The 19,636-nt window shown below is 40.3% G+C and overlaps 2 protein-coding genes across 5 annotated transcripts in view; one reads left to right on the top strand and one right to left on the bottom strand.

Annotated features, from left to right (window-relative positions):
- IST1 (IST1 factor associated with ESCRT-III) overlaps positions 1–10,001 on the top strand; it is a 28,325-nt gene extending 18,324 nt beyond the window's left edge. Inside the window, exons 5-10 of one of the 4 annotated variants that reach the window (XM_028501698.2) lie at positions 1,531–1,614; positions 2,158–2,268; positions 3,419–3,622; positions 4,420–4,512; positions 5,646–5,694; positions 6,731–10,001. In XM_028501698.2, the coding sequence (XP_028357499.1) occupies positions 1,531–1,614; positions 2,158–2,268; positions 3,419–3,622; positions 4,420–4,512; positions 5,646–5,694; positions 6,731–6,924 (735 nt within the window). In that variant the 3' untranslated portion in view covers positions 6,925–10,001. Of the gene's footprint in view, positions 1–1,530; positions 1,615–1,968; positions 1,988–2,157; positions 2,269–3,418; positions 3,623–4,419; positions 4,513–5,645; positions 5,695–6,730 lie in introns of those variants that run through there. The other 3 variants (XM_028501695.2, XM_036012140.1, XM_028501697.2) reach the window with 3 other exon arrangements.
- Positions 7,941–19,636, bottom strand: part of PKD1L3 (polycystin 1 like 3, transient receptor potential channel interacting) — a 57,609-nt gene continuing 45,913 nt past the window's right edge. Inside the window, exons 26-33 of the mRNA XM_028502096.2 lie at positions 19,264–19,397; positions 15,353–15,480; positions 14,575–14,735; positions 12,779–12,989; positions 11,738–11,839; positions 9,602–9,733; positions 8,763–8,847; positions 7,941–8,364 (exon numbers count right to left, since the gene is read on the bottom strand). Coding sequence (XP_028357897.1) covers positions 8,231–8,364; positions 8,763–8,847; positions 9,602–9,733; positions 11,738–11,839; positions 12,779–12,989; positions 14,575–14,735; positions 15,353–15,480; positions 19,264–19,397 — 1,087 coding nt within the window. The 3' untranslated portion in view covers positions 7,941–8,230. The remainder of the gene's footprint in view (positions 8,365–8,762; positions 8,848–9,601; positions 9,734–11,737; positions 11,840–12,778; positions 12,990–14,574; positions 14,736–15,352; positions 15,481–19,263; positions 19,398–19,636) is intronic.

The following is a 19,636-nucleotide window of genomic DNA, read 5'->3' as shown; positions in this document are numbered from 1 at the left end:
GTCATTTTTAGCTTCTCCTATGCTTCTTCTTTATATCAAAATTAATTCCAAATGGAAAAGATTTACATGTTTTTTAAATAATAAAACCATAAAAATTTGAACAAAACCATACAGATTTTTAAAAAATATACCACAAAACTCAAAAGCCATAAACAGTGATAAGTTAATATAAACAAATATTTAAAAATCCTATATAATACATACCAGAAATCATTATCAAAAGACAAAGGACAAACTGATTATAAGTTACCAGGTATCCCTGAAAGTCTACATTTTGGACAGTGAGGGTCCCCTCACTGAGCTCCCAGGTGTTGGGACCACTCTAGTCCAATGCCACTGTCATCTCCTGCCTGGACTGTTAATAACAACTTCTTGAATGCTCTTCCTATACCTGCTTTGGTTTTCTTTATTCTGTTCACCATTCCATCAGAACTGAGGTTCTGTTCAAAACACTGATGGGATCCTGTCACTATGCTTTGTTTTAAAGCCCTGTAGTTATCTTTCCATTGTGCTTATGGTAGAAACAGAAATTTCTAGTATGGCCTGCATAGCCCTGCATTGTCTGGTCCCAGTTGCTTTTCTTCATTTCCTACCACATTCCTCCCTCAGGCTCTGCACTAGAGGCTCACTGTCCTTATTTTGGAATGAGGATTGGCCCTGTTTTTCCACCTGAGGCCTTTGTACATGTTTTCTTCTCTTCCTGGGATGCCCCACCTTCCCCTGTTGGGTTAACTACTAATCATCCTTAGTGAAGCACTGCTTTCTTCTGGAAGCCTTACCTGACTTTTTAAATTTATTGGGGTGACATTGTTAATAACTTAAGAGTTTGAAGTATGTGAGTCTATAATACATCTGTATATTATATTGTATGTGTACCACCCCATTATTTTTTTAAAGATACTATTTACTTTTAGAGAGAGGAGAAGGGAGGGAGGAAGAAAGGGAGAGAAACATTGATGTGAGAGAGAAACATTCATTGGTTTCCTCTCATACATACCCTGACCCGGGACCAAACCCACAACCCAGGCATGTGCCCTGACTAGGAATTGAGTTGGTGACTTTTCACTTTGAAGGATGATGCTCCAACCAACTGAGCCATACTGGTCAGGGCTATTTTTTTTTTTCTTAATCATTGGATCGGATTCTACTGTCATAAGCTGTTTATAGTATGGTGTACTTTCCGGTAGCAGTTAGTACAGATGCATTGTACCTTTACCTGTGTGATTGAGTGATGGTTGTTTTTACCAGACTGTAAGACTCTCTTAAGAGTGGAAACATTGTCTGGTTTTGTTCATCATGTTTATAGTGTATATCATAATGCGTAATAGTTTTGCACATAGTTGCAGCTCAGTGGATGGATGCATAAACAAATAACTAAATGAATTAGTATGTGCCCCTTTAGATTTTACAGACCCCAGTTTTTTTTGGATGCCCTGTAATAGAAGCCTGTTTACTGTTGATAGGAGGGAACTTGAAGCAGTCTTTAGAAATGGTTTCCACTTTTATTTACTGTTCTTTTTTTCCCTGTAGGTTGCTGATCAGCTCTGTGCCAAATATAGCAAGGAATATGGCAAGTTATGTAGGACCAACCAGATTGGAACTGTGAATGACAGGGTAACAAACACACTTGTTAAACATGAAGCAGTGGGGAGCGTGGGGGCAGGCTGATTTATTGCTTGCAGTGCTCTAGTGGGTACCGCTGTATGGTAGGGTGAGTCTATGGCTGCACGTGTCATATGAGGGTGGGGAGAAGGCTCTCTGATAGGCAATGCAGTCAACTCCTTACCCTGACCCTGTACCTCTGATTTGTGAGGCTAATGTCCTGTGTCTCGTCTTATTCGCCCCTATTTTTTGTGCCCCTTGTAATTTGTGGAGGTAGAAGTGAGGTTGGGAGAAGGGTGGATGAATTCAGATGTAGAAGGCAGCAGTATCAGCCTTTCACCAACACCTCAGTCATATGTAACCAGGGATTGTCAGAATGACATGGGTCTTGTAATGTACTTTACAGCTGGAAAAAAATCATTAACTGGTCTGAAACTTTTTTCTTTTGCCTCAGTTTACCTATAAAATGAGAGGAACAAAATTTACAAGTGAGATTCGCTAGGCTTAGGCTGGTTGGTAATAGATGCATCTTAATCCTGGGTCTTTTAATTATAGCTGATGCACAAACTGAGTGTGGAAGCTCCACCTAAAATCCTGGTGGAAAGATACCTGATTGAAATCGCCAAGAATTACAATGTGCCCTATGAACCTGACTCCGTGGTCATGGTAAGTTTAGAGTCTTTCAGAGTACACAGAAAAGTGAGTCTGTAGATATCACTTTCTTTATAAGCATATTATTTCACTGCAGTTTGTATGTGGAAGTTTAAGCCTTTGCCTTTTTGGATAAAAATAATTGTGCCTACATATCTCACAGAATACTTAAGAATCAGATAAAACAAATGCCTGAAAGTGTTTTGAAGAGGTACAAACCTCAAAATAGTATTATTGCTGTTCTTGTTTTTAATATATTTTTTTAATTTGTTGATTTTGAGAGAGGAAGGTAGTGAGGGGAGAAGGTGGGGGAGAGAGAGAGACACTGATTTTTTGTTCCACTTATTTATGCATTCATTGGTTGATTCTTATATGTGCCCTTGTCATATTGGGATGATGCTCTAACCAACTGAGCTACCTGGCCAAGGCACTGCTGCTTTTTGATGAAGATCCAGGAATTATGAATCATCCTGTGGGTATTGAGAAATGCCCCAAGACCCAGAACAAATCCTGAAATGTTCATTGGGTACTTGTGACATGCCACACAATACACAGAAAGCTGAGAGTACAGAGATACATAAAAACAAGGTCCATGTTCTGAACAGGCTTACAGTATAAGGATGGTAAATATGCAAATATAATTATTCAGCAGTTAAGGTCAATAAGTATAGTAGATGCTTTGGTATGCTTAGACAACCCCCACCCCAAATATACACACTTCAGAACTGAAACATTTATTCCCATCTCTTGATTATTAGTGATTGGTGTCTCATACAGAGTTGACTGCTTCTCTAGCAATGGCCCCCAGAAGAAAGAGCTTCCCTACCCAGAGTCTTTCCTGAGGGTGGCTTGTATTCAATAACTGGTCAGTGCAGGGATTCAGAGACACTTCCCCTTCAACCTAGTTGGGGACATCTGCTGTAGGCTCATCCTACCTAGCTAGCTCCAGAGCTCTCTGGCTGAAGCCTCTGACTGCATGACAGCCCAGCTTCTTCCTTCACTTTCTCACAGGTCATTATCCCAAGAGACCTTCCCAGTAAACTAATCATGCTATTGGTTAGTTCATGCTAACTCCCCATCATGCTAATCTCCATCTCTGAGTTTGTTCTCTGGGAACCTAGCCCGTGATGTGGGCTAATGATGTGGGTTTCTCTTTTTTTCTCAGGCAGAGGCTCCCCCTGGAGTAGAGTCAGATCTTATTGATGTTGGATTCACAGATGATGTGAAGAAAGGGGGCCCTGGAAGAGGAGGAGGAGGGGGCGGGTTCACAGCCCCAGTTGGTGGACCTGATGGAACAGTGCCAATGCCCATGCCCATGCCCATGCCCTCTCCCAGTACTCCTTTCTCATACCCTCTTCCAAAGGGACCAGTAAGTATACATGTAAATACATGTGGTGTAAGCGCTAGAAAATGTAACAGAATGTGACAAGTTGGAATGTCTGAAAACATTCAGGAATTTTAGGTTGCCAAGAGGATTTAACAAGAAGAGCATTTGGCATTAGCTTAATAATCATATATTGTGGAAAAAGTCTTGGGAATCAGAGAAAATCTTTTGGTTCAGCTGTAAGTAATCCAGGGGGAAAATATGGAGAGATAGTGCTAGAAAAACTCATATTCATGTTCTTTTTCACTGAACATATTTGGGACCTGTTGCAGCTGTATTAGTAGCTTTTTCCAAAAATGAAATCCAGTCATTTACTACCAAGTAGAAAAACCTATTTTGTAGACAAGATGTTGAAGGTAGTTGCTAATAAAATCTAATAATCTTCCCTAAACAGTTGATTTAGAATTTGATTACAGATCTTTAAGAATCTGTAATCCTTCTGATGTGTTATTTTAGGCGTGTTTTTTTTTTCTTTTGTGGCTCTTGAGTAGTATGTATATTGATATATGTGTGTAGTTTGTCCTCATTTAATGTCATTGATATTTCTATGACTTTAAATGAAGTGATGTATTATGAAACTAGGTTTTATCATAGGCTAAATGTTAGAAACAAGAGTTACATTCTTATGGCATTCAATGTTATAATGAAATGAGATTATTTGAAGACCTCCTATGTGTGTGTATATATATTTTTCTCCCTTCTTTTACACAAACTGAAAATTGTTAATCAGAAAATTGCTAATTAGGGGCAGTGTCTCTGATGTTGCTTTTCTTCTCTTGCAGTCGGATTTCAATGGATTGCCAATGGGGGCTTTTCAGGCCTTTCCCAATATTCATCCACCTCAGATACCAGCAGTTCCCCCATCGTATGAATCTGTAAGTGCCTGAGCCTCTTTTATAAGCAGCAGAAGATTGAATCCCATGAAGAGAGCAAAATAATGGCCACAGGGAAGGCAAAGTTTTGATCAACTCTTAGTACCAGCATTGCTCTTGCTTTGGATTCTTGTGTTGCTTTAACATTACCCTGGAAGTGGGGTGTGGTGGTAGCAGCAGCATCATTGGTGGCAATGCTTTGTCTGCAATTCAGCCAGAAATTAGGAGGGAGCCACAGATCTCTTAGAAGGCTCTAGCAGAGCACTTAAAAAAAGAGTGGTTGACTATGGAGAAGTACTTGAGGCTGATACAGTCTTGGTGCTGGAATATTGTAATAATTGAACTACCAGTTTTATAAATTCTCAGTGCTGTGTAAAAGAATAGTGACCAGACTTTTGTCTTATATAGAGGTGTCCAGTTAGTTTCAGCTTGTAGTATTAATTTTATTTTTTAGTCTTACAGTTAAAACTTGTTATAATTGGCTATTATGGTAACGCTGCCTTGAACTGTAGGTGGTTGTAGCAGCTTTGGTTTAGAATTAGGTGACTTTTTTATTGCCAGCCCCATTTGCTCAGTTAGTGCATGTATTTTGAGAGCTGTTTCCAGTTGATACATTACTGAGAAAACAAATTGGTATATAGCATTTGTTGTGGAAATGATTCATCTAGGGAGAGTCTCCTGTTCCCGAGCTTGCTTTGTATTCTTTCCTTTGGTTTTTACATTGGGCCTGAGTTTTTGTTTTGGTCTTGCGTGCATTGAAGCATTGCCTAAAACTGTTTTTAGGAATGAGGGAGATGATTTTCATCAGTATTTGAAGACTTAGTAGTTCCTGGAGATGAAGTCAGTGGCTTAGTGCTCTCTCTCTCTCTGTGAAAGGTGAAGCTATCAGTTTAAAAGAGGTGCTACGGTGTTGTTAGGTCCTTCTTTTTCCCTGCTTGGTGGTTGTGTTCACTGTGGTGTCTGTCTGTGTGGGAAGATCAGGAAGGAGTGGAGGGGCAGTTTCTTTGGAGCAGGTTCTGTTGCTTTTGCTGAGCAGCTTAGCTTTTGGGAAGTTCAGGGGCTTATATATAATTGTATCTGTTCTTTCTCCAATGATGCCATTGCTTTCTTCTCTGGTAACAACTTTTGTGTTTCAGGTTGATGACAGTAATGCTGATAAGAATGTCTCTTCTGCACAGATTGTTGGTGAGTATAAGTTAGAAACCCTCCAGGCTCAATGCCGAGCCCATTGCTGATTCTTACTATGTGGTTTTCCTGTACGTGGCATTCAACCCACACACCCTGTCCTTTTTCCAGATGTAGTGTAGCAGAAACAGAACTCAGGATTTCCCTCTTCCAAAAATAAAAAAATCTTCCCTGGCCCCAAAGAATCTCTCCAAAAAAATGAAAATGTGTGAAAAAGGACACCAGAAACAATGCCTAGTTTTCAGTTACTCTTAAGTTCTTTATGTTCTTGCTGCTTTAGCTTCCATTGTGCCTGGAAATTTAAAAAAGGAGGTATAAATAGGCACAAATTGTAAGTGAATAGCTCAATGACTTCTCACAAAGCAGGCATGCTCATGTAGCTGTCCATTCAAAAAATAAACTGCCACCAGCACCCTGTAAACCTGAGGGTGTATATTTTTTAAGATTAGACCATTGTATTTTTGTATAATTTATATATATAATTGAATATATAATTTATATACAAAAGTACAGAAGTATACATTTTGATATTACATGTGTCTATACACACACAATATGTAACCACTACCTCAGTAAAGATATAGAATATTTCTATTACCCAAGAAAAGTTCCCTTACATTCCTTTCCAGTCAGCTCCACCCCAGAGGCAAGCACTGTTCTGGAACATTACCGTAGGTAGAGAGGTGGGTGGGTGATTTTAAATACAGATCCTATTATTGTACATCAAATAAGATTGATGTTAACATTTCTCGTAAAAATTTTCCCCCCAAGCCTTAAAGAGTAGCTTTGTCCCAACAGAATTGTGGTACCACTCCCGACTTGGTTGTTACAGGAGTAGGCCTTTGTGAAATGGGACAATTTGTTTAAATGAACACTGTGTACTTCCCTATAGAATTAAATATTAACCATTTAAAAGGAAAACTAGTGTTTTCTACTGTATTTTTTTATTGTCTCTGCCAAAGGGGACTGTGGGTTCCGAGGATCTAAGCCATTTCTCTGGCATTTCTAACACTGCTCCTTGCCCTGATTTAACTAGGTCCTGGACCTAAGCCAGAAGCCTCTGCAAAGCCCCCTTCCAGACCTGTGGATACCTATGACAACTTTGTGCTACCCGAGTTGCCATCTGTGCCAGATACACTGCCATCTGCTGGTGCCAACACCTCAGCATCTGAGGACATTGACTTTGATGATCTTTCCCGGAGATTTGAAGAGTTGAAAAAGAAAACATAGGCCTCTTAAACCAGGCAACGTCAAAGTTATGGGAGTTGAGACTGAGCACTTTCTCATTGTAACAAAGACTCTCCATGAAATTGTTTCATCTCTTAAACCATCACTGAGCACACTCTTCCTCTGGGCTCTCTTCCTATTCTACCAAATTGTGCTACTTGCCAGTTCTTGATTACTCCTAACAGACAACTGACTGGAGACACTATGAGGCCAGACCAGCTGACTCCTGTAAGCGGTGCTTGTCTGTTTCCGGTCACTATGATCCCAGGTTCTCTCCTTGCTTGTCCCACAAAACATTGTGGGGAGAGCTGACCAAGATGGCTGCTGGGCTGTGGGAGAGAGTACTTCAGGAAGTGCCTCAGCCCTAAGATGAGGCTCTAGAGTTAGAAACAAACCCATCTGTACAGAGGCATTTGTGGTGAGTGAGAATCAAAGCTGAGACGAATGGGAGAGAAAAGGACTCAGGAAGCTGCTACAGTGGTTTTTGGAAGCTGGGTCTTGTCATTGTCATATACACTACTCCTTGCTGCAAGGCAGTGTTCCACCTGGATCCAGTTGCAAAGTTGAAGGCCTGTCTCAGTTCTTCTGGATTCACAGGGAGCCCTTGTGGCCTTTTTCTTTGAGTGCTGTGTTTCCCTTTTACCAGAGGGCAGCACTGTGTAAATTACTGTTTTCCCATTGCACGTTCTGTTGGATCACATTACTAAGGCAGGACAGGCCACGAATTGGGCAGAAGTCACCATTCAAGGCTAAGGTGGGCTTCCAGTTGCCTTAATAGAAGTATTCAAGTCTTTTGAATAGTGAGCTGGAAGGCCCACAGGAGAAGAAGGGTTCCTGTTTTCATTTGAAAACTTTATGATTTAAGAACCTTTAAAAACTGATCTCAAATTTTGGTGCCCATGTGGCTATAGTTGTTTCCTGCTATCCTCAATGAACAAGACTATTAAACAAGACTATTACGTTGTAACTAACATGCTCCTTTGCTCCCTAGCAAACGAAGGTCATTTCCCACAGGGATGGCTTTGGGATTGGAAGATACGACTTTGGCTTCTATGTAGTGTATCTGTGTATACCTGTTTCAAGTAGCTTTTCTTTAATGTTTTTGATTGGTTTGTATCATAGCTCAGTAGCTGATAATAAAGTTTAAAATTCTGTGCGCTGCTTTCTCCACTGATTTGATCACCTGATGAGCTGTGGATTTTAGTGGAGATTTTTCTTTTTTTTAATTGTTGAAGTACATTTGTCTTCATTTTCCCCCACCACTCTAGCGGAGAATATTTTAAGCAAGTGATCCATGCTTAGACACAAGTCAGACCTTACCTGGGGCTTCCTGGGGAATGTGGATGCCTGTGGCAGTAAGGGGCCCATTGTAGTCTCTGTATGTGAGCCCAGATAGCATCTGTGAGTTTGCCTTGTTACTCTTCTGGGCCTTTGCAGAGGCTTCTGGCTTGGGTCCGGGACCTAATTAAATTAGAGCAAGGTGTACAGTATTGGAAGTGCTCGCCATCATCCAGTCCCAGGCTTGTACATTTTTAATAAGCTGCTGTGAGTTTACCTCTGATTCATTCATATTCCCCACAACCATCCTGGAACATGGATTGTGAGGGTTCTGTTTCTCGCTCTTTGGCAGCAGAAGCAGTTTAATGTCACTTTTACAGCATTAACCCTTTCCCAACAGTGCCAACATCCATATTGTAAAAACTGTCAGCGAAGGGGACTTTGATCCCTCACTGACCAATTTTCTAAGCTACACTGTGCAAAGATACATATTAGCTAGGCGGTAAAAGGGTTAAGATAGTTCACCTTTTAACATTTTAGTGTGAGTGCCTGTTGCTGTTTACTCACGTGTGTTCTGATGTACTGGATTCCTAACAAACTGGAGAGTTTCTGTAGCAGCATATCTATCGGTGCTGCTTCTTTCCAACTCTATTGGAAGGGAGAAGGATAAAATAAAATGAATTTGTTGCTAATGTTGAAGGAAAAAAGTGTCAAAGAAAAGTAAAGATACTGTTTCCTTTAATCTGCTGTTAAGCAGAAACACTGCAATGCTTAATAGCTGAGGATCAGCTATTTATAGGCCAGTGGCTGGAACATAATGTGGTCTTGGTAAAACTGGATTTCCTGGGAAAATAGATGGCAGAGCTGTGGAGACTAGTAAGGGAATATGCTGATCTTCCAGATCTGTAATTTTAAGAGCAGCTATAGACAGGCTTTTCCAGTGGTATAAAAATGTTACTTTTTATATACAGATATTCCCCACTTTATGCCACTTCACTTTTAGGAAAGACCTATGTTAGTGCCTGTTTTTGCCAATCAGAAGTCTAAAGAGGACTCTCACTTTTATGGAAAAGGCAGAAAAGTGAAATAGTGTTCATTGTTTGCAGTGAACTGTTAGAGGCAGTGCACACTGAAATCACACTGTACATTATTTCTGCTTTACATAGCTGTATATTGCATCATTCCTGCTTTTACTGCATGTTAGTGGTTCAGGTTTGATGTATTATTTGGTAGGTTATTTTAGGGGCCTGGGAAAGCATAAAAACTTATCCCATATAAATTAATGGTGATTGCATCTTTACTTATGCCATTTTGGCTTTTGAAAGTTTTCATAGGAATGCACTCTACTTTTGGGTAGTGGGAGAAACCTGTATAGAAATTAGCAAGCCACAGAGTTACCTACCTTAAGAAACATTCTTTCTTTACTAAAGGACATCAGAATGGCAGAAACAAAAAGGTTAATGATCACAAGTACCATCAAGATGACGCTGGTGAGGATCAGAAAGGAGCCCAGCACTGGGCATAAAGTGATAATCTGGAAAGGCAATAAAACACTGAGTTTAAAACTAACAGTTTCATTTTTCCTTTAAAAATGTAAGTTATATGCTAGCTAATGTTTGGGATATATTCACATAAACAATGTCAGGTGGAAACTAGGGAGAAAACCAAAACTATTAAAAAGGAGAATAATACTTTAGAGTGGACAGAAGAGCAAGAATGCCTGACTCAAAGGGTGCCTTCAGGGCTTCACAAGAAGAAAACAGGAACTGAAAAATAAGCCCGTTTGAGTTTTGGCAATTCCAGAAAATACAGGGATGAGCAAAAGTGGGTTTACAGTTGTGAATATGTGAAGCAAATTTATTGTGTTATTTATTATTGTATTATTTTCCCTGTGAACAAGTGTAAACGTACTTTTTCCAACCCCTGTATATCTAAACATGGAAGCTTCAAGGAGTAGCAAAAGCATATTAAAAGAGTAGATACCAGAAATGACAATGAAAACTACCTCTGCCATTCCAAGAAACTCACATTCTAAACACGGAATCATTCCAATAAAATAGCCATAGAAAACCAGCTTTTAATTTAGTATTTTTTTTTCATTGCTACCTTTAAATGGGTAAGTACTGAGTTTTGTTATTCTTTTCAGCATAAATCTTTCTGAAATTTAGAACTTAACTAGAATGGTTTCTATAATAGTCTTATTTTAATTTAGGTATGTGTTTTAACAAATGATGTTGATTCTTCAATACTGATGTTATTTTCCCTTGGAATTGGCTCTTTCATTATTGGCACTGTTTAAAAAAAAAAACCCAGCAACTTAGAGAGTGAATACTTATACTAAATATCACTGTGAAGGGAATCTCCTACATGCCAAAACATTTCCTAGTCGGTGTGTCACCCACTTAAAGTGCTTAATTATATCAAGCCTAGATAGTCTCTTTGAGTTTGTGATAAGACTTTTTCCCCCAGTAAATATAACTCTAGTCAACCTTTACATTGTACAATTATGATTAGAACAGAAAATTCTTTTAAAAATCGCCCAAAAATAGGTGTTAGTAAAAGTGTGTTATTCTGATCGTTACTTCTTTAGTATATAAAGTGTTCCAGGGCCAAGGACTTCATTCCATAGTGATTGGGACTAAAACTACAACTGTTCACCCAGGAAAGCGACAACTTTCCACATTAGAAACTTAACTTCCTCATTTTCATTAGTATCCTTTGAAATCTAGATTATCAGAATGATTAGCCTTGATGAAAATCTTGACAGTTTTACTAATTTGGTTTGCAGTTTTCCTTCCCTGATGGACTATATGCTTGCGCTTTGGACCCAGGTCCTCATCTGGGTTTCCTACTTTGTGTTGAATGGAAAGGGATTTGTGTTGGTAGTTCCTGGGGAAAATAATAGGCTATCTGAAGTATTTTTAACTATAAACAGAACTATCACAGCTCTTCTGGAACTGTACCTCCCTGATATTTTTAAAGTCACTTCCATTGTATACTTAAGATCCAATCTCCTTGGCTGTAAGATGTAGTAAGTATACAAGAAGTGAGAGAGGTGGGACTGTGTGTTTAGAAAATGACAGATTTCTAAAGTAATAGCCACTCAAAATCTGTATATACAGTAAACCAGAATGGCAAAGGATCTAAATGTCTCCCTTTCCCGAAGTGCAGTGGTACAGTAGGGGCTGCTTTTATGAATAGTACTCTCTTTGTTGGATACAGCATGGGGCAGAAGTAAGTTTACACTTATTAGTAAATAATAATAATACAAGAATAAACTCTGGTCCTGGCTGGGTGTATCAGTTGGTTAGAGTGTCATCCCAAGATGCTAAGGTTGTAGGTTTGATCCCCAGTTGGGGTACAGACAAGAATCATCCAATGAGTGCGTAAATAAGTGGAACAACAAATTGATGACTCTCCCTCTCAAAAAATCCATTAAAAAAATAAACTTTCATGTACTCAAGACTGTAAACCTACCTTACCACACCCTGTATATTAAAGCAAATGGAGTAGGGAAAACAGGATATAGGGTTTTCACCTCCTTGTAATGAGAGACTCCTATCAGGAGGCCAACAAAAGTCACTGCTGAACTGAAGAATGTTCGGTATTCAGAGATGCGCCATCCAAACACCAGGTTAAACTGAAAAGAAAGAACTGTCAGAGGGCATGGAGAGCAGTGAGGCTATTGCAGTTATTTCTGTCTTGAGGTGCTGGGTAAGGATGAGGTCAACGCAGAACCAGTGGAATGGAAATTCCTTAGTGGTCATTTCAAATATGCCTAAAAAGTACATAAAATTCTTTTGTAATTACAGTGTTTTCATGTAACTTTGACCTTCACATTCCTGTGAGCTAAGTTTTACTGCCATTTTAGAGATGAAACAAATGTAATAAAGTCTGGCCAAAAAGTCTGTTTTTTTTTTTCCCCGTAAGATACATTTTTCATTTTCACCAATTTATTGATTTGGATGTTTTGAGTGTGTCAGCTCTCTCCTGTGTGGTGTAATGTTGATTGTTCTCAATGTCTTGATTTGATCACTGTAAACTTCAACTGGTCTACCCGATCATGGAGCATCCAGTGAGAAAGCTCCAGCACAAAACTTCACAAACCACTTTTGACACATTCAGTCACAGCACCTTCTCCATACACCACACAATTTTTTTTTTTTTTTGGATTTCAGTTGCATTTTTATCTTTCTTGAAATAGTAAAGCATAATATGCCAAAATGTTGCATATTTTCTTAATTCACCTAGTTTGATAAGTTAAAAAAATATGTGCTATGACAGCTGTCACAATACAATAACATTGTTTCAGATGAAGTTAAAGACAACTAAGTGTCACTAGAGCCATCTCACGGAAAAAGACAAATGAACTTTTTGGCCAACCCAGTATGAGTTTAAGTCACACTGCTAATTAAGTATGGAACTCCCAACTAAAACCAGCTTTCTTCACATTTTTTTCCCAAAACTCATTGCCAACTTGAACTGATGATTTTCCATATAGTGGCCCTGTCTATAGTAAGCAACGTGATTCCAAGACCACAGCACTTAGGAAAAGACAGACACTGAAATGGGGGCTTACCGCAATGGCATAGCCTGTCAGCAGGATCAGGATGACCAGCATGAAGCCCACCATCTCATCCCAGGCTTTGTTGAGTGTTCTACCGATGACCTGCAACCTGGGGTTATGATGCAGCAGGTTCCACAGCCTAACAGTTGTCAACAGAAGCAGGAAGCCCATGAGGTGAATGACAGCTGCGTTCACTTTTACCGCCTCGTAGAAGTTGATGAACCTGTACCAAGGAAGGCTGAGCTGTTCAACACGAAGTGTGTGTCATCAATTCCTGTGATGTCAGTTTCTTCAGTGTTCCTGCTGCCACAATGCAGCAGTTCTGTGAGTCCTATTTTGTGAAATGCTTGTAAGAACTGCTTTCTAGGGTGGCCTCCTGTTATTTGTGGCTATGACAGCACTGGAAAAAGAAACTTTTGGCCCTGGCTGGTGTGGCTCAGTGGATTGAGTGCTGGCCTGTGAACTGAAAGGCACTGGTTCAATTCCTGTCAGGGCACATGCCTGGGTTGTGGACCCGATCAGGTCCCCAGTTGGGGGTGTGCAAGAGGCGACCGACCAATGTCTCTCTCCCTTCTTCCCTTCCCCTCTAAGAATAAATAAAATCTAAAAAAAAAAAACCCAAAAACAAACATTTGGAAGTTGTACTGAAGAAAACTCAAAATGTGACCTCTAGATTTCTTTACTCCAGTTTCATCCTGAAAATTAAGGCCAGTCTCCTCTACTGCTCTGTTTGTTTTTTTTTAAGATCTTATTTATTTTTAGAGAGGGAAGGGAGGAAGAGAGAGAGAAACATCAATGTGCGGTTGCTGGGGGCTGTGGCCTGCAACCCAGGCATGTGCCCTGACTGGGAATCGAACCTGGGGACACTACTCTGGTTTGAGTTAAATCTCTCTGGAAAGGATGTGAGTTGATGTGATGAGATGTGTCTTATGCTAATCTGTTTTCTGTAACATGAATCCCATATTCTCTGGTGGTAGATAATTGATCCTCTAACAGGTTTAACAGCACTGAGAGTAGAAACAGTACACTGGAGGTAAGGGGTGTTACTTACCAATTAGAAGTTGTTTTTTTTATTTGTTTAGGTTTTCTTATTTGAGAGGTGCATTCAAAATTTCATGTTGTAGCAACTAGGTTATTGGGATAGACCTCCACTGGTGTGAGCATGTTGGCAGTTAATCACAATGCTTTTTGTGTCCGAGACCAAGGCAATGCCACACAGCAGGCAGGACCTCAGCTGCCAGCATCAGGCAAACTGCACAGACCCACTGTCTCTGCATTAACAACCCTCATAGGCCTTCCTGGGACATTGGCGCAGTCTTACACAGATCAGTGGCCCAGGCTGTTGACCACTGAAATGTTAGAGAAGCACCACATGGCAATACTTGATCTGGGACACAGATGCTCTTCCCCATGAGAAAGAGCAGAGAATGAGACCCAAGGGGCACCAGAATGTCTCAGTGTGGATGAATGTTCCTACCCAGACAGCAGCCCGCCTTGGGTTTAAAGTGTGTACTATGTGTTGTGGTTTTATTTAAAGAAGGATCATTTGTTATGCCTCAGGTTTTATTCCTTGGCCAGGGTGCAAAATAATGACCAGTCCAGGCCCTTCCTACGTGAAAGGCTGAAGAGCTTTTCAACCTGATCAGCAGTATAAGCTTATAGTTCATTGTTTCCTCTGCTGTGAACATTATACAAAAACAGATTTGGTAGAGCAGAGGCAGAGGAGGGGGAGTTTGAGAGACCACGTGTGTGTCAACAGGAAACGACATTGAGGAGGAGTACCTGGTGCTGCTCAGGCTCCCTCTTACCTGTCACGGTTATGGTGGTATTGTGCCATGTTTTTCTTATGTAGGAAAATAAGCTTCATGTCAAGCACCAAGATGGCAAAGGTAATAAGGATTATGCTCATGTCCAGAATGTTTTTCTTCCTCGTGAAGAACCTCCATCTCTGCTGTTTCAGCCGGCAGCCCTACACAGACACCACAGTCACCACTGCTTGCCTGGAAGACCAGCTACGCCTCTCCCCAGGGGGGTGTTACGAATGCTGGCAAAGCACTCGGCTGGGGACTTGTCAGATCTAATCTGGACACGGTGGGTTGTGGTCTTGGTTCTGCTCTGGAGTCATTCAGAGCTGCTACTTACTAAAAAGTTGCCTTTCTCTAATACAGTTTTCATTGGGTAGTCATATTTCTTGTTGCTTAAACTTTAAAAACTTGTAAATTACTTATCAAGTCTAAAAAATTTTTTAAAAGTGAAATTAAAACTTAGGTTTAGGACATATTTTGAATACAGTGATCTGTGTTTTTGAATACTTGCTCTGTTCATCACACTTTCAATCTCTAGCTGTTGCCCTATATAGGGGTAATACAACGAATTGTACAGAAAATAATATTCTTTCTACAGACTTACTTCTTTGTTGAAAATTGAAAGAGCTACTTTGTACAAAACCAGTTAGTCTTTAACTGAACTCAAACTTCTGGAAAGGACCAAAGTCATAGCTATAGTTCAAGCAGTAACAGTACGTTGTGCCGCTCACTGTGCAGGCTTGAGACTCTCAGACCCAACATTCTGATGTTCCCAACTCGCCTGTATGATGCCATAGTAACCGACCAGGAGATAACAGATGACTTGAGAGACGACAGACCAGGCAAAGTCCTTCTTTGATGTCTGAAGGGAAGTTAAAATGTCCAGTCTTATGGAGGCGAAGAAAGCACCTGAGGAAAAACATTTGGAGTCAAGAGTCTTTACAGCTTTTGCCTTTTCCCTTCAAACCCTGTCTTTGAAATAACCCCAACTGTGCCTGTACCATTAATTTCAAATGTTCTTGGGTTTTGAAGCTCAGTATTTCCTCTAGGGTTGTGATGAACATTAAATGAGATCATGTGTGCCAAGGTATTGGAGAAATGTGTTGATTGCGGTGAAAGTCAGTAGAGGGAGATTATACTGTTGATCCCACCTGGCGGGCGGGCAGCGGCAGTGACCTCAGCTGTCACGGGGCGGGGGGTGGGGGGCTGGCACCCTTACCAAGCTGGAGCAGCGGCAGAGGCACTGCTGCAGCATCATGTTTTAGAGCGAGAACTGACGACTGCAGTGTGAACGGACAACGGAGTTAAATGTGAGTGTGGCACTTTTGTTTAAAGCTATTTAAAGTACATTTTCAGAAATTAGTGTGATTAAAATGCTTTGAACCATTTCACATTTATTTTCTGTGTAAAGCATTAACACTATCCCGTGAATACTGACAGTATGCCATGAATACTTGGATGTCTGTATGAGGATGGACTTACAAAGCTTGGGCCTCCACCTAAAAAGACAGAATGTTGACATTTTATAAATGCATGAAAGATCTTGTGAATATAACTTTTTGAAAAGCCCCAAAATATTTGAACTAAGATGCACCCCTTGTAGTAGAAAGTACATTTTTTTTTAAAGATTTTATTTATTTATTTTCAGAGAGGGAAGGGAGGGAGAAAGAGAGAGAGAGAAACATCAATGTGCGGTTGCTGGGGGTCATGGCCTGCAACCCAGGCATGTGCCCTGGCTGGGAATCGAACCTGCGACACTTTGACTCACAGCCCACGCTCAATCCACTGAGCTACGCCAGCCAGGGCTGAAAGTACATTTTAAGAACAAAGAAATTCCTACTTCACATAGCCAGTGCTCAAGATTGGGAATTTCCCTTTGTTTAATTTACCCCTATCTTATTATTATTATTATTATTTTTTTTTTGGTAGTTACTAACAATGAAAACCCTCAGGAAGAGTCCTCATGCTTCATTTAGAAGTATAAGAGAAGTGGTCTACTCTGTGGGTCTGGGAAGGAAGGATTCCTGATTAGAAGTGAAAACCTGGTGGCAAATGGAAAGATGCTTGGGGGCAAATTCTGGGGGCAAGAAGAAAGGGAAAGGAAATCGGGTCAGGGCAGGGCAGCCTTCTTGTTAAAGGGGGGGGGGGGATTGAATGTACCAGGTTCCCTCCAGTCCTTTACAAAATGCCACTACAATGGCAATGAAGGGGTCAAAATGACAAAGGAGAGGAGGGCAAATGGGAGTGACAACCTTGGGGGCTGGAAGATAGATGCATGACACTGTCTCAGCAGGTTCAAGAAAGCGGAGACCTAAGCAGGAAACCCAGAGGCAAGCCAATCCTTACCACAAAACCCTGGAAAGGCTGAGAAATGAGAGGCCTCAGGTACTTCTGAAGGTAGGGGGTCAAGGGGAACTGAGGACAGTTGTAAGTCTGAACATAAGCAACTAGATCCCCGATTTCCTCTCCCTGTCAGGACCAGATACTTGCCACCCATCCTGCCTTCCACGACCTTAGTGACATTGAACTAGAGAGAATCTGAATTCCTAAGCACCAGGCACACCTGCAAATCTACTGGAAAAGGGAATTAGGGGAAAGTTTACACACTGCATGGTGAGACCCTTCCCAGTCCCCTTCCTTCAGCTGGCTCTGAGAGGTCTAAGGCTGATTAGCCTAAAGCAGGAGTTTGGAGGGTCTCCCTCTCTGGAAACTGACTGCCCAAGAGAAAAGTCATACATACCAGCTGACAAGCTCCATGCATACACAGCTGATTAGCATTTATTTGTTTGTTCTTTTTACTGGCTCTTAAATATGAAAGAACAGCCAGATGTTTAAACCTCTAACATTGAAAACTGGAGATCAAAATACAGGGTCCAGCAGAAGTAAGGCATGCTTGGGTGTGGTTGGCAGGGTAATAATATGGGTGTAATAACTAATGGTTTTAATCTGAACGTTTCACCTAAAATGCCATATGGTGTGCTTGAGTGTGATACTGTTATGTTAAAGAATTACATGCTTATGATTTTGTAATAAAGAAGGTGTGTTATTTGTGCCAGACCCTAAATATTAAATAAATTAAAAGTTCAGAGGAATTAAGAGAAAGTTAAGGAAATGGTAAAAATAAAACGAACCTGTAGCATCCTCAGAGTGTTGAGAGGATACTGATTCCATAAAACAACAACAGGAGAATATGAAAAAGAAATATGAGAGCAAACAATTTTTGGAAATTAAAATAAAATGAACATTTCAAATGCTTTAGAAATTGAAGTGATCTCTAAGAAATTAGAAGATAAAGATGGAAAGGCAAAAAGAAGAAAATCAGAGGATTAGTCCAGGTGTTCTTTCCTCAAAATTCTAGGAATATAAGAAAGAGAGAAAACAGAGGAGAAATTTACAAAGAAATGCAAAGAAGATGTCTCAAAAACCTAAGGCCACGGTTCCAGACTAAAGAATTTACCATGGGTCAGTCAGGTCCTTTCATAACCCTGGGGACCAAGAGACAATTCTAACAACCAGCAAGTGGAACATCGTCATACTGATTAACAGCAGTGCAAGAAGTTCAAGGCAATGGACTACGCTTTTAAAAGTTCTGTGAAAAACAGTTGTATCTGGTCAAATACGCAATCAAATGTGATGGCAAAAATTTTTTGGGACATGCAAGGTTTCAAGTAATTCTCTTACATCCTTCTAGGAAGTTATTGTAGGATGTGCTCCAGCAAAATGAGAAAATAAACCAAAAGAGGAAGACGGATCTAGGAGAAAGGGGATCCAGCAGATGAGAAGTAAAATTAATCCCTAGTGTGACAGTCAGGATAAGAGCTGTAGAACAGGCCTACAGAATAACCAGTCCAGGCTGTGCCAAAAGGTTGGAGGGCACTAGAGAGGGTAACTCATAAGAAAATGACAAAATGATAGGTTATGTGATACTTTTGAACAGAACGAGATTTTTGTTTCTAGGAAGAGTTTGATTCATCTGCAGTGATAGAATACATGCAAAACCAAGCAAACAAACAAAAACAAAGTAATTATAAGCTAGGAAACAGTTATGAAAGATAGGAAACTGAATATATGGCTCATCTTTGGAAAATATCACAATAATGGCCCTGTCTGGTGTGGCTCAGTGGACTGAGTGCTGGCCTGCGAACCAAAGGGTCACCAGTTTGATTCCCATTCAGGGCACATGCTTGGGTTGCGGGCCAGGTCCCCAGTAAGGGGCACTGGAGAGGCAACCATACACTGATGTTTCTCTCCCATTCCCTTTCCCGCTAAAAATAAATAAAATCTTTTTTTAAAAATCACAATAATGGAAATAATAATAAACTATATTGCTATATTGTGAAAATGAGGGAAGAGAAAAGGTATGTGTGCATTTTAGGGATATGAATGGGTGTAGGAAAGTTAAAACCTCATCATTATTAAAAATACATACTACTAAAACAGAAGATTCTTGAAATAGCTAATAAGTATGTTAATCTTAAATTCCAAAAGAACCAGTTAGAAAAGCTTTCAAGTATAGTAGCTTCTGAGACATAAGAATGAGGTGGGAAATGAGGACTGCCAGTTTTTCCCTTGAACTATTTGACTTTTAAAATTATATTATGTGCAATAACATTAATTAAAATAATGTTTCCTAATGGTATAAGAAATTGGGACTTCTGAGATACCCAGGTCAGAGGGAGGAGAGAAGCATACCCACATTGTTGGATTCCAAAATCAAGGTCACTACACAGAACAAGTTCACATTAGCATTGAAGACCACAAATTCCACAAAGAGGCTTCTGGTGCGACAGTCTAGCCAGTGGCTCTGTTCAAGGTGCTGTAGAACTCTGGAAAGACAGAGGGACAGGGCTGCTACTCTCTCCAGTCAACCCTGCAAAGGAGGACGCCCCCCCTCCCCGCCCATTCCAAGTGGGAAGCTCCATTTCCCAGGCTAGTTTACCTGGGCAATATTTTATAATTACTAATGTCCAAACTTTCACTAGTGATAACATGAATACCAATTTAGAGGGCTACAAAAATAGTTTTCACAGTGGTATTCACACCAAGGTTAAATGTTCAAGAACAT

The sequence above is a fragment of the Phyllostomus discolor genome, chromosome 12 (assembly GCF_004126475.2).
Source record: "Phyllostomus discolor isolate MPI-MPIP mPhyDis1 chromosome 12, mPhyDis1.pri.v3, whole genome shotgun sequence".
Taxonomy (NCBI): domain Eukaryota; kingdom Metazoa; phylum Chordata; class Mammalia; order Chiroptera; family Phyllostomidae; genus Phyllostomus; species Phyllostomus discolor.
The sequence above is the reverse complement of the archived record's forward strand: the minus strand, read 5'-3'. Positions and strand labels throughout refer to the sequence as shown.